Source organism: Pelodiscus sinensis, chromosome 1, assembly GCF_052426305.1.
Source record: "Pelodiscus sinensis isolate ZL-2025 chromosome 1, ASM5242630v1, whole genome shotgun sequence".
Taxonomy (NCBI): domain Eukaryota; kingdom Metazoa; phylum Chordata; order Testudines; family Trionychidae; genus Pelodiscus; species Pelodiscus sinensis.
Genome location: NC_143052.1, coordinates 107,261,391 through 107,274,920, shown reverse-complemented (window position 1 = coordinate 107,274,920; position 13,530 = coordinate 107,261,391). Strand labels below are relative to the sequence as shown.

The 13,530-nt window shown below is 42.9% G+C and overlaps 1 protein-coding gene across 3 annotated transcripts in view; it reads left to right on the top strand.

Annotated features, from left to right (window-relative positions):
* The window catches only part of LOC102453956 (uncharacterized), a 51,949-nt gene that overhangs the window by 17,329 nt on the left and 21,090 nt on the right, over positions 1-13,530 (top strand). For all 3 annotated transcript variants that reach the window (XM_075940268.2, XM_006114383.5, XM_075940277.2), the window contains 6 exons: positions 879-1,020; positions 3,962-4,003; positions 6,355-6,382; positions 7,765-7,839; positions 10,558-10,688; positions 12,483-12,669. In XM_075940268.2, coding sequence (XP_075796383.2) covers positions 879-1,020; positions 3,962-4,003; positions 6,355-6,382; positions 7,765-7,839; positions 10,558-10,688; positions 12,483-12,669 — 605 coding nt within the window. The remainder of the gene's footprint in view (positions 1-878; positions 1,021-3,961; positions 4,004-6,354; positions 6,383-7,764; positions 7,840-10,557; positions 10,689-12,482; positions 12,670-13,530) is intronic.

The following is a 13,530-nucleotide window of genomic DNA, read 5'->3' as shown; positions in this document are numbered from 1 at the left end:
ACAGTGCCCCCACACTCTGGGGTCCTCTCCCTCTGGGAACCCCTAACCCCATCTTGCCTCAGTGATTCACTACGAGTTGTCATCTAGCCCCTTTTCTCAGGGGCAAACTACAGTCTGAAATAGCCATTCATCATTGGCAAGGGGGTGTGAACCTGTTGCCTTTGTGAGGTAGATGGTCACAAGGGCCACAAGATAACACTTTGGTACTGGATCTGAGGTGAAGGGTGTCTGAGGGCTGTATATACCTCTCACTTATCAGCAAAGGGTTAGAGAGCAGCTCTGGGCTCAGGAGGCCCTACCCCTCTGCCTTTGCCAAGCTTATGCCTGCCAGAGATTGCAACTACTAGGCAGAATGACCCCCAGAGGTAGTGACCACTAAGGAGTGGACATTGGACTTGTTCACATAGACACAAAAGTTGTGTGACTTACTCAATACAACACAGGGAAGCACTGTTGGAGCCAGAACTAAAATCCAAATTTCTGGTTCCAAATGTACTACACTATATTGCTCTCCAATATAACTCCATTGATTTACCCCGGAGGGCACAGTGAAAGTATGATAAGACTGTAAATCCAACAGCTGGGGGAAGCATGGGAGCTATAAATGGCCTAGTGTTAATTTATGGCCATTTTCTCTGTAGAAAAAAAATGGAGTACAACAATGAGACTGGAATGGTTTTTGTTAAGACAATAAATTCATTACTGTTGTAAATAAACACAAATATTTATGTATAAAGATGAGAAGCTCAAAGATAAAAAAATATGAGATGGGAAATCTGGGATAGAGAGAAAGCCCTAGGATTTATCTGGGGGATATCTCAGTATGATCTATTCATTTGTTTTCACAGAGAATAAATTGTGCTACTATATTTTTTCAGATTTAGAAAAAAACCAGAAGAGAATGATATTCTTTATAGCAGCAAACCTCCCTGCCCTGAATGTCAGAACTATATACAATATGTGGGCATAAAGAAAATTATTTCTGTACAAGAAGCATCAAAGTCATCATCAAGCCAACAAGTAAGCTAATGTAATACAATTACCTTATTGCAGCAGTTCTCAAACTATGGGACAGGACTCCAAAGTGGGTCATGACCCTGTTTTAATGGGGTCCCCAGTGCTGGCATTACACTTGCTTGGAGCGTGGGGCTAAAGTCAAAGTCTGAGCCCTACTTCCTAGGGCTGTAGCCATATCCCGAGGGCTTCAGCTCTGGGTGGTGGGGCTCAGGTTACAGCCCATTCCTCTGCTTCAGGCTGAAGCCCTCAAGCTTTGGTTTTGCTCCTCCCACCCGCCGCCCAGGATGGTGGGTCCATGCAGTAATTTTTGTTGTGCAGGGAAGTTTGAGAAACCCTGCTTATTGTAATTTTTATTTATACATTCATGTGATATTCAATGCTATATTGTATTTTCAATTTAAAAAGTCCTACGGATCTGTGCATGCCCTCATAAGGTCGACATAGTAGAGATACATGGAACATCCACTGTAAAAACACCTTCAACATATTTCAACATCCATAATTGTACAAAGGTATGACTAAAGCAATGTGCCTTTATGACTTGCAATGTGCCTTTAAATCTAGATTCTTGTGGCGCTATGAAGGGAGTAAGTGCTACATTCTAGGACTCCCCCACCCTGAGAAAGTCCAGTCTTCTGGAGTTTAGTCCTCGGGGCTGACAGCAAAACCCCCCACATCTGAACTCCTCTATCCTCCTTCCACTTCCCATGCTTTGGTCTACTTTGAAGTTTGCTTTTTCAGATCACGTGTATTTCCAGACCCATCGGTATGGTTCATTGGGCAAAAATCACTAGAACTCAAGAAGTTCTCTTTGGGTATGTCTACACTGCAGTGTTATTTCAAAATATCTTATTTCAAAATAGTTATTTCAAAATAGCTTATTTTGAAATAACGCATCTACATACAAAATGCATTTCGAAATAACGTATTGCTATTTCAAAATAGCGTGTCCACACTGAGTGGACTCTGAATCGCATTTAAGGCTGTGTGGGGATGCTGCCTGAGGCTATCTGAGGTCTGTACTTAAAGGGACCCGCCCCGGACAGCCAGTTCTCAGGTTTCCCTGCTTGCTTGTCTACCTCAATGAGGGACAGCAAAGCATTTTGTTTCTACGTGCTCCAGTTACCCTCACTCGGGACACCACTGCACTCTGCAGCATAGAGCCAGAGCTGCCCCTGGGCACTCTGGTGCTTCTCTTGGACACGTTGCTGCGAGCCTGACTGCACTTTCTGCAGGCTGCCATCTGGGAGGTCCATCGGGGGGCTGCCAGTATCCAGGAGGCCCTGCGGGAGAGCTTCCACCCTGAGGAGCACTAAGAGCCTCCCTGGTCTGCCCCACTGGGGGCTTGTGCCTCATTCCTCCCTCACATCCTTCCTGATGTCAAATAAAATACACGTATTTTCATGAACACAAACTCTCTTTATTTAACAAAAGTGGGAGGGGGGAGGGAATGAAACTCTGGTGAGACTGGGGAAAGGAGGTGGGGGAGGGGAGAAGAGAGGGTTGGAATGGGAAACCTGGGAGGAGGGAACTGGAAGGGGGAAGCAAGAGGAAGAAGGGGGAGGAGAAGCTCAGGGCTCAGGGTTGGGGGTCTCGCTGGACCAACTTGATTTTCATGCAAACCTGGTCCTGGGTTCGCACGTGGCCTGTGGTGGCCATGCTGGCAGCTATCCTACCATAGACGGCCGCGTTCCTCCGTCTAGTGTGGAGATCATGGCTGTTGGGGGCATCCCCCCCAAACCTAAATAAGGTCCATGATCTCCACCCTGGACCAGGAAGGTGCCCACCTTTTCCGGGCCCTGGCAGGCTCCTGGGAGCTGGCAGACTACTCCTGTGGAGCAGTGGAGGGCTGGCTGCCAGTGACTTGCTGGCTCATGTCTTGGGGCCACTCGGTTGGGGCAGTGACTGCTGGCTCTGGGCTGACAGGATTGGAGCTGGTACACGCACTGTGGCCAGAGTCAACCCCTTTAAGGGCTCCGGGGAGTGGGGGGAGGAAGTGGAGTGTTCTTGGTTGAGACTGGAGTGGCCACCAGGGCACCCTGGGAAGGCTGGAGGCCCCCTATTTCGAAATAAGTGTCTACACAGCACTTATTTCATAATAGCTATTTCAAATTTGGCGTTATTCCTCGTAGAATGAGGTTTACCAAATTTGAAATAAGCGTGCCGCTATTTCAAATTTATTTTGAAATAGTGGTTTGGCTGTGTAGACACTATGAAAGTTATTTCGAAATAACTCTGCTGTGTAGACATACTCTTTGAGTGATAGCTGTTCCTGTAAATGAGGCTATTATGGATTTAGCTAAAGTAATTTGGCAGTCCTGGATCAGCACCCCCCACCTCCACTAAGATGGGCAAGAAATACCAAGTCCTGTTAAGAGGAACTGAGTTCTTTTACATGCACATGGCACCATCTTCATTAGTTGTGACAGCTACTTCAGAAAAGTTGCATCGGCAAAATGAGACTGCACCAAAAGAACATGTTACAAAAAACAGATATATTTGACCATAAATCATATTAGTTGGCTACTGTGCACTTTAGGATTTAAATGATCAGGCTCTCATGGCCAGAAATGATTATTTTAACTATGAGAAGTTTGCAACATTCAGGGAAAACTGCCTCCACATGCAAGGGGAGAGTTTTCTTCTGTGGTAAATGAAGGACATTTGATTGCCAGATCTATCCCTTGAGGCTGGTTTGAACAAAGCAGACTCTGCTTCATGATTGATGGCCACCATAGTCATGATGAGAAGGGGTCAGGTTCGGTTGTTCTAAGCATGGCTTACATCAAAATATCTGGTCTGTTTTCGTTTAGAAGGGAAAATGAGAGTACCAATATTGTAAAGGCTACTAGACATGGAGCATTCTAGAAAGAATATTACGGATAGGATCTAATTTTTCTGCTGGCCCAGACATGTATTTTTATTTTTTTTTTTCCCTTTTCAGGACTCCAGAGACTCTTTAAAGAACAACTTTGAATATAACCAGGTGTGTATCCTTTACTGAGGAATATAGAGCCAAGAATGTAGCAAACAAGTACAGTAGATTTCTGATAATCCGGCACCTTTTGGACCTAGGTGGTGCCGGATTATCAGATTTGCTGGAGAATCAGGAGGTCCGGTACAGTTGCACGGCTTAATAGCTGGCCAGGACACAATCTCCCTCCCTCTCCCCTCCCCTCCCCTTTCCTCTTCGCATCTCCTCAGTGCTGTAACTTGATCCTCCACCCCCTTCCCTTCCCCTTTCCTCTTCCAGTCTCTCTCCTTCCTGCTGTAACCTGATCCTCCTTCCCCTCCCCTTTCCTCTTTGCTGAAGCAAAGTGCTCTTTTCCATATTGTAACACAATCCCACTCTCTCCCTCCCTTCCCCAACCTTATGCTCCCTCTGGTTACAGCCAGCACGTGTGCTGAGCAGCAGGCTTTTTAATCAGCTGGTCAGGAGCACTTGGCATTTTGATGCCGGAGTATCGGGAGTGCCGAACAGTTAGATGCCGGACTATTGGAGTTTTACTGTATTCACAACCATTCATTTCATAAAATCAAATTCACTTTAATGACAGTTGAGACCGCTTTAATTCCTTTATTGGGAGGATGCTTGACCAGGCCCATTTTGGTTTGTAAGAAAATTCAGCATACAAGAAATTGTGGTGCATACTTGTGTAAATTCATACTCACACCAGTGTTCATGGTGGAAATATTTGTTGGATTTTTTGACAGCATACAGGCAGTCCCCAGGTTACTTACAAGATAGGGACTGTAGGTTTGTTCTTAAGTTGAATCTGTATGTAAGTCGGAACTGGCGTCCAGATTCAGCCGCTGCTGAAACTGACCAGCGGCTGACTACAGGAAGCCCGAGGCAGAGTTGCTCTGCCCCGGGCTTCCTGGAATCAGCCACTGATCAGTTTCAACAGGCTGAATCTGGACGCCAGTTCCGACTTACATACAGATTCAACTTAAAAACCCCAGGCGTCCCCAAGTCAGCTGCTGCTGAAACTGATCAGCGGCTGATTCCAGGAAGCCTGGGGCAGAGCAACTCTGCCTCGGGCTTCCTGTAGTCAGTGCTGGTCAGTTTCAGCAGCGGCTGACTTGGGGATGCCTGGGGCAGAGCAGCTGGGGGTGCAACCCAGCTGCTCTGCCCCAGGTGTCCTGATTCAGCCGTTGCTGAAACTGACCAGCAGGGCTGAATCAGGACGCCTGGGGCAGAGCAGCTGGGGTGCTGCCGGGTTGGTCCAGTAGTGCCCAGAGCGGCGCTGCGGGACCAACCGGCAGCGCCCCAGCTGCTCTACCACAGGCGTCCGGAGAAAAGCCTGGCCTGCTGGGGGGGGGGGGGGGACTAGCTTCACCTCCCCCCCCCCAGCAGACGAGGGAGATGCGGGTGGCGGACCGAGACGCACCGCGGTACCGCCGCCCGGATCCTTCGCAGCTTTGCTCCGCGTCTCCCTGGTCTGCTGGTCTGCTGGAGACCAGCAGACCAGGGAGACAGGGAGCAAAGCCGCGGAGCACGTGGGCAGCGGGACAGCCCAGACGCGCCGTGGCTGTCCCTCTGCCAGCGTCCTCCGAGGCTTTGCTCCCCGTTTCCCTGGTCTGCTGGAGATAGCAGACCAGGGAGACGGGGAGCAAAGACAGCCATGGCGCATCTGGGCTGTCCCACTGCCCGCGTGCTCCGCGGCTTTGCTCAGCGTCTCCCTGGTCTGCTGGGGGGGGGGGCTCCCCCCCCCCAGCAAACCAGGGAGACGCGGAGCAGCTTTTCTCGCCCCGGAGGACGCGGGCGGTGGGACCACGGCGCATCTGGGTGTCCCGCCGCTCCTGTCCTCCGGGGCGAGAAAAACCCCATTCGTAACTGCGGATCCGACATAAGTTGGATCCACATAACTCGGGGACTGCCTGTATTATGTGTTTGGGAGTCATCTAGTCAAGGATGGCATGGGAAACAATGCATCAATGAGAAGAAATGTCAGTAGTGGCATCAAGGGAGGGAAATAATATCACTTAATAATTAAGATTAATTAAACATATTTGACAGAGTTTAAAGGATCAGAGTTTGGGGGGGGGGAAGAGAGAAATGGGGGAGACAGGGATATGGACAAATCAGATAAATACTGAATGAAGGTAGCTGTTTATGTGAATTTGCCTTGCCCCAGTAGAATGAGAGCTTTAGAAATGAAATAATGACACAGATAGCATGTAGAATTAGAGAAAGGTACCCAGGTTTGTCTGATGTCCCAAGAAATTCCCTGAACAGATCTGATGAATAGCTAGGGAGCTGTGGGCTGAAAAAGAACTGTGCAAAATGTTATTTTGTGATCGTGCTTTGTATCAATTCCTTCTATTTTTCAACAGTGGAAACCACAAGAGGCGGAATATACTGGTAAGGTATATACATTGTGTCTTTAAGTTGCTAAATCTGGTATTTTATTCTTACTCAGCTTGTATAATGGGACATGAGTATAGTCGCACAAATGCATGTGCATGCACCCACACACACAGTGAGCTACTATGAAGGGAGAATTAGATTTTACCGGACTTGTGGAAGAAATATATTTTGAGAGGACATGTAATCATTCTAAATATTTTTACAAAGCCTTTCAGTCCATTCCCTCAGAAGTTACTAACTGATGGAAAAATTATCACCAGTTTAAATTAGGCATTGTCTTCGATATCTAAATCAAGATTTACAATATCCACTATTGTGCAGTATAACCCCCTGCCCTTGAAAAAAAGACTATAAAACTATTTATAAATTTTATTTTTATATATTTTGTTTTAGAACCTGATTCTTATTCCTACTCTGGTTAAGTAACATTTTACTTCACAAATGATTACTATTGACTTTATTGGGACTACTTTCTGTGTGTGGTACAGGTTGGACCTCGCCGGTCCTGCACCCTCGGGACCTGACTGGTCCTGAATGAGGAGATATGCTGGACCAGGGAATGTCCCTCCCCTCATGGCTGTGCTGCCACCAGGCTAGGGCCTCAGCCTGCCCCAGCTGCTGCCTCAGCCTCCCGGGACTCTCCCCAGCCTCGCTGCTGCTGGGGCCAGAGCACCATGGCCAGAGCTGTGCCGCTGGGGCAGAGCGCCACAGCCGCCGGTCTCTGTGGCTGGGGCTGGAGCTGAGGGATGGGGCTGGAGCTCTGTGACCTGGGCCAGAGCTCTCTGGCTGTTGCTGGGGCTGGAGTTCCCTGGCCACTGGAGCCAGAATATGGCCGGAGCTCCGCGGCTGGGGACGGGGCCAGAGCTCCCTGGCTGCTGCTGGGGTCCGAGCTCCTTGGCCAGGGCTAAAGATCCATGGCCATGGCCAGGCTAGAGCTCCGTGGCTGCTGGGGCTAGGGAGCTCTGCTGGGGCCAGAACTCCCTGCCATGATGCCTGTCCTCTCCCCCGCTGCCCACACACACTCTGGGCTCCTGGCTGAGTCGCCGGTGCCCTTTACAGTGCATCTGCCCTGCCGCCAGACCTCCGTCTTCCTGGGCTCTGTGGTCCAGGAAAGTCCGTGGTCCATGCCGGACCACGGATGTTGCTGGACCAGGGAGTCCCAGTTAAGGGAGGTACAACCTGTAATAATCATTATTAGAATAAGGCCCTTCATGTCTTACTTATTAAATATTGAACTAAATGGATCCTCTCCATGTTGTAATGAAAAGCAGTCTGGTGCCATTCATAGTAGTAGGTGGGATAGTTTCAATTACTAAACTTCATCAGAGCAAGCCCCTACTTAATTCCTCATTTAAAATTTTTCTTTTCTCCTCCAGCTTCTATTCTCAGTGAGGACTCAGAGAATTTAGAAGAAAGCACTGGAGAAGATGCGGAAAGAAAGAATGATAAAGGCAAAAAATATATTCAACAACTTGTGCATATATTCTTATTTCTTTCTAATTTCATAATTATTTCTTCTTTAAAATGTTTGAATAAATTTCATTGTTTTGAAAGTCATGAGCCATTGCATGGACAGGTAATATTCAAATATTTCAGTCAACTTATGCGATTAACTCAATTAATCATGATTACAAAATACTAATTGAAATATATTTAACGTTTTGGAGGTTTTCCTACATTTTCAAATATATTGATTTCAGGTACAATACAGAACACAAAGTGTAAAGTGCTCACTTTATATTATTTTTATTACGAATATTTGTACTGTAAAAATGACAAAAGAAATAGTGTTTTTTCAGTCAATCTCATGTAAGTACAATAGTGCAGTTTCTTTATTGTGAAAGCGCAGCTCACCAATGTAGATTTTTTGAGACAGAACTGCATTCAAAAATAAAACAATGTAAACCTTAGAGCCTACAAGTCCACTCGGTCCCACTTTTTGTTCAGCCAATCACTAAGAAAAATAAGTTTGTTTACATTTATGGGAGATAATGCTGCCTGCTTATTTACAATGTCACCTAATCATGAGAATAGACATTTGCATGGCACATGTGTAGTTGACATTGAAAGGTATTTATGTGCCAGATATGCTAAACATTCATGTACCTCTTCATGCTTTGGCCACCATTTCAGAGGACATGCTTCCATGCTGATGATGTTCGTTAAAAAATAATGCATTAATTTGTGACGGAACAATTGGGGGGAGAATTTTATATGTCCTGCTGGTTTACCTTCATTCTGCTATATATTTCATGTTATAGCAGTTTCAGATGATGATACAGCACATGTTGTTTATTTTAAGAACACTTTCACTACAGATTTGACAAAACTTAAAAAAAAGAGTAAGATTTCTAAAGATAGACACAGCATTCTACCCAATGTTTAAGAATCTGAAGTACCTTCCAAAATCTGAGGGGACTGAAGTAGGGAGCATGCTTCCAGAAGTCTTAAAAGCACAATACTCTGATGTGGAAACTACAGAGCCCAAACCACAAAAAAGGAAAATCCACCTTCTGCTGGGGACATCTGAGTCAGATGATGAAAGTTAACATGCATTGGTCCACACTGCTTTGGATCATTATCGAGCATAACCTGTCGTCAGCATGGACGCGTGTCCACTGGAATGGTGGTTGAAGCATGAAGGAACATATGAATCTTTATCATATCAGGCTTATACATAGCTTGTGACATCAGCTATAACAGTGCATGTATGAAGTCCTGTTCTTACTTTCAGATGACATTGTAAACAAGAAGCAGGCAACATTTTCTCTCACAAATGTAAACAAATTTGTTTGAGCAATTGGCTGAATAAGAAGCCGGACTTACTAGATTTTCTAGCTTCTTATATTTACACTGTTTTATTTTTTAATGCAGTTATTTTTGTACATAATTTTACATTTGTATATTCATCTTTCATGATAGATCGCACTACAGTACTTATATTAAGTGAACTGAAAAAAATCTCATTTTTTTCTACAATGCAAATATTTACAATAAGAAATAGAATACTGTGCACTTTGTACTCTGTGTTGTAATTGAAATAAAAACATCGGAAAATGTAGAAAACATCCAAAATATTTAAATGAATGGTTTTCTATTTGTATTTAACAGTGCAATTAATTGTGTGCTTAATCATGATTAATTTTTTAAATCATAATTAGTTTTTTAATCATTTGACAGCCCTAGTTCAGACTTCTAACATATGTCTTTGGCAACATACCTCAGTTTGAATTTGAAATTTCCATGCTATTCCATACTTCTAAGCCTCTTTTTTGATAGTCATTAGAATAATGTTATTGTTCTGATAGTATGGTTTATTATTATTTGCATATCACTATATAAAACTACAGCTGTGCCACTGTTGCTTTACAAACATGTAAAGACATAAGGCCCCTGGGATCTTATAGTCTACACCACACCAGTAACATAATGGATAGTGGCAACAGATCATAGTGGGGAGGGAGATAAAGGCAACAGTAATGGATGGAAAGGGAATACAGCTTTTGAGAGAGTGCTCTTTTTAAGTAAATCTGATGTGATCATTTTAATATAATTTGCATTAATTATATGATTTAATTGTTTAAATAATGTTCAGGTAACAGAGAAGGACATATAGCATCAAAGTGAAGATAAACGGCAGAATGCTAGCTGAAATAAATGAGTTTAGAAGAGGAATGTGAAGTTGAGCGAGGGAGGTAAAGGCTTTTCCAGCTACAGGATATCTGCCTAGGCACAAAACCTGTTGAAATTCACTCCTTGTGCCAGCCAAAGGAAATGGGTGGCATCAGAATTGTCTTATCTTCCCTGGGAATAGCTGGAGAAGGGAGCAAGACCAGAGTATCATTGTATACTAGCAATCCCTAGCTGCTATGAACTGCCAGTGTAAGTTATGGCTGGCACTGGACAGGTATAGATTGGTCTGGTGCAAGAATGAGGATTTTAACAGAGGGGTCTGGTGAACCAAATATTAATGTGGTTTTAGGATATAGTGCTTCATTTTAATACACATGGAAATGAAATGTACAGCAGCATTCGTTTTAATCAAAGACTGGGATAGTTTGGGAATTATTGTCTGTAGCTCATTCCCATTGGATATTTTACGCTTACTCCATTTACTACTTTTACTCCATGCTTGTTTTGACAAACTAATTCCTCTTTTTTTTCTCTAGGTCCTCCAGCTCGTCTACCAAATAAAGAAGACTTGTGCATCTTTTTAGCACTCCATATGGAAAATTCACCAACTTGTCAAGAGCCAAGTTGTAAATATGTGGGTAAGAAAGAAGAAGCAAATACCTTCAAAGTAAGTTGAGAGAGTTCAGTATCCATTATGCAGGATAAAAGAAACTATGTTATTAGTTAGGATTTTGACTGTTACATATTGCTGACCAAGATTTTGATTGGTTAGAATTTTAACCTATAATGTGGAACATTTCTAAGAAGTTCTGATAAATCAGAAACTCCTTTTATTTTTCCCAATTGCTTAAATACTTAGTCCCTATGCCAACCAACAGTGGTGGAATAGCCCTTGAAAATATCACATTATTTGGCAAAGATTTCATGTGAGTGAATTGGTTTCCAAATCCTAGTGTTTTCATATGGTCATGTAATATTTAGTCTTACATAATCTCATCATAGTCCATATTTGGTATATCACAAAACAAGCACACAGAACAGCTGATGGTGTTTGTTTTAAAGTGGTTCAGGACCAGATGAACAGTGATTTTGTATGTTGGGTTGAAGTACACTGTTACTTGTGTATGGAAGGCTAGCAGAGTAAGTGTCTGCTTCTAGCCAACTCATTTTCACAAGCATAAAATTCAGCCCCCAAAATCAGGAATTGCATATGTGACATTGTGTAGGATGTTCTGATATTGTTTAACATAGTGCTTTAGGACTAGGAGTAGTAAGTGGAATAATTTAACTATATTAGTACTAAACTATTGCAGTTCCCTTCATCCTTATGGCTACTGATGAATTTGTCTGTATAGAGAAGAATTTCCAGACAGAAGGACTACTTTCCTTCTTTCCTTCCCTCCCATTCCCATTAATTGAGGCCTTTGGGTATTAGAGCAATACAAGTATTAAATAATACCAGTAATAAATATATTTGATAACATTTGGCTCTTGGAGGACTTAAGTCTGTAGCAAAGCCAGCCTTAGTTTTTAAGGGTAAAAATATAAAACAAGACTTTCATACTGAAAAAAACCTTAAAATAAATAATATTAAAAGAGATAATTCTTTCCTATATTTCAATCTCATAACTTTTCTACAATTGTTATTAGCTATTAGATACACTTACCTCTGTTTAAAATATTGTCTCTGAGCCAGTATTTTCCTGTTTGATCCTGCTGTGAAATTGTGGTGCTTGTTTCATCTCTGCAGTTGAGAAGACGTAAATTGTATCTTAAGGGGCAGCTGCACTGGGGGAGGTTCACCCTATTGGAAAGTAGTCAGTCATACAACTTCTGCCTTCCTGCATGTGATTCATCATGGGCAGCAAGCATGACTTTATCTAGAACTTTGTAGGAACCACACAGAGGGTGTGTCTACATGGCACATTTAGCTTGAGTTATAACTTGAGTGATACTCTCCGCTTTGCATGCCAAGCTCTTGCTTGGGTTAAAAAGTGCTTTAAGATCAAGCCAGGTGGTGTATCAAACTATTGGTGGCTTGAAGCTCAAGTGGATTCAATGCCTTACATTGTAATAATGCATCAGCAGCAAATCCAATAATCTGTGCTCCTAATCAGATTACTTGGTGAAACTCCTGTGTTCTGAAGTGTGTTTCCATGCACTGAAACTAGGCTGACTGGAGTGCAGTAACTTGAGGATACTAGAGCTAACTGTTGCAGTGAAGACAAGCCCTAATAGATATTTCCTCAGAGATACATTGAAGCAGCAGATGCCTTGGGTGTGTTTGGCCCACCACCTTCCCAATCAATTTCAAACACGTTTTCTGTGGTCTGTTAGCTGGCTGCACACACTTCCACTCAAAAGATATGTTGCAAGCAGTTTGCTTTGGTGAAATGGACCTTGCCATTATCTGTTTTGAATGGCAAGTTTAAAGGTATTTTGAAAGCATTTTATTTTGTAGTTTTCCAAAACTGGAATTGTCATCTGTGAAGCTAACAAACCAAAAAGGATTATCACAATGGATTGCTCCACTAAGGATCTTCATGCTGTGCCAAAAGCACTGCTGAGATTTCCAAATGCACTGAGAGGCTGTGAAGTTTACTTGTCTCGAATGCCTTGCATCAGTTGTGCAAAACTTTTGATTCAAGGTCAGTATCTGAGATACAATACTTGTAACTAACGGGCATCATACCTGTGAAAGACTCACGAGCTGATTAAAATACTGATGTCAAGGATTACTTCCTTTTTCTCTCTACTCATTTCCCATTCCCTCCTGACTGAATAGCCCATCCCATTGTTGAGTGATGGGTATATAGAGAGATGAATCACCCCACCCACCCTTCTCAATTAACTTTCATACCACAATCCTGTTATTGAAAACAAGTGAGTAAATGAGTTAAAACAGAAATTGAACTTTGAGCAGTGGTTAGGAAAGTGTGGTTTTTTTAATGTTTTCTATCAGGTAAAAAATATGAGAGATTATATGGGAATAAATATTATAGGAATTGTGGTAACACAAAGGTTTTGTGTGTGTATAGTGTGTTTGTCCAGTCATTAGAGAGTATTAGGATGCCACTTGTAATGTGATATTACTAATTGTTGGAAATTATTACCAAATGATCCTAGGGCAAACCTTCTAGGGCTTCCTAAAAGAAATGGTCAAACTCAAAGAAATGAGAATTAATCTCTCATCTGCTCTCAGCTGCTAGCCTGTGGCTACTGATAACCTGTGACTGGAAAATGAAAAATAGTACAAAACTAGAGGAATAATTCTAAAAAAAATTAGGAAGGGAGGAAAAGTGTTATTCTGGAAAAATAATGTATCAATTATGTCCAGCAAAAATACAGAAGACAAATAGATTGTTAGATATATGCTTGTCATTTATTCAAGATTCATTTGCTTTAAAAAAATAACAAACACCTCCCACCAATAAAAAACTCCCAAATTATGCAGAACCTGTTTAATATTTTTTAATATTACCATTTGATTGTTGCAGCTGCTTTGATAA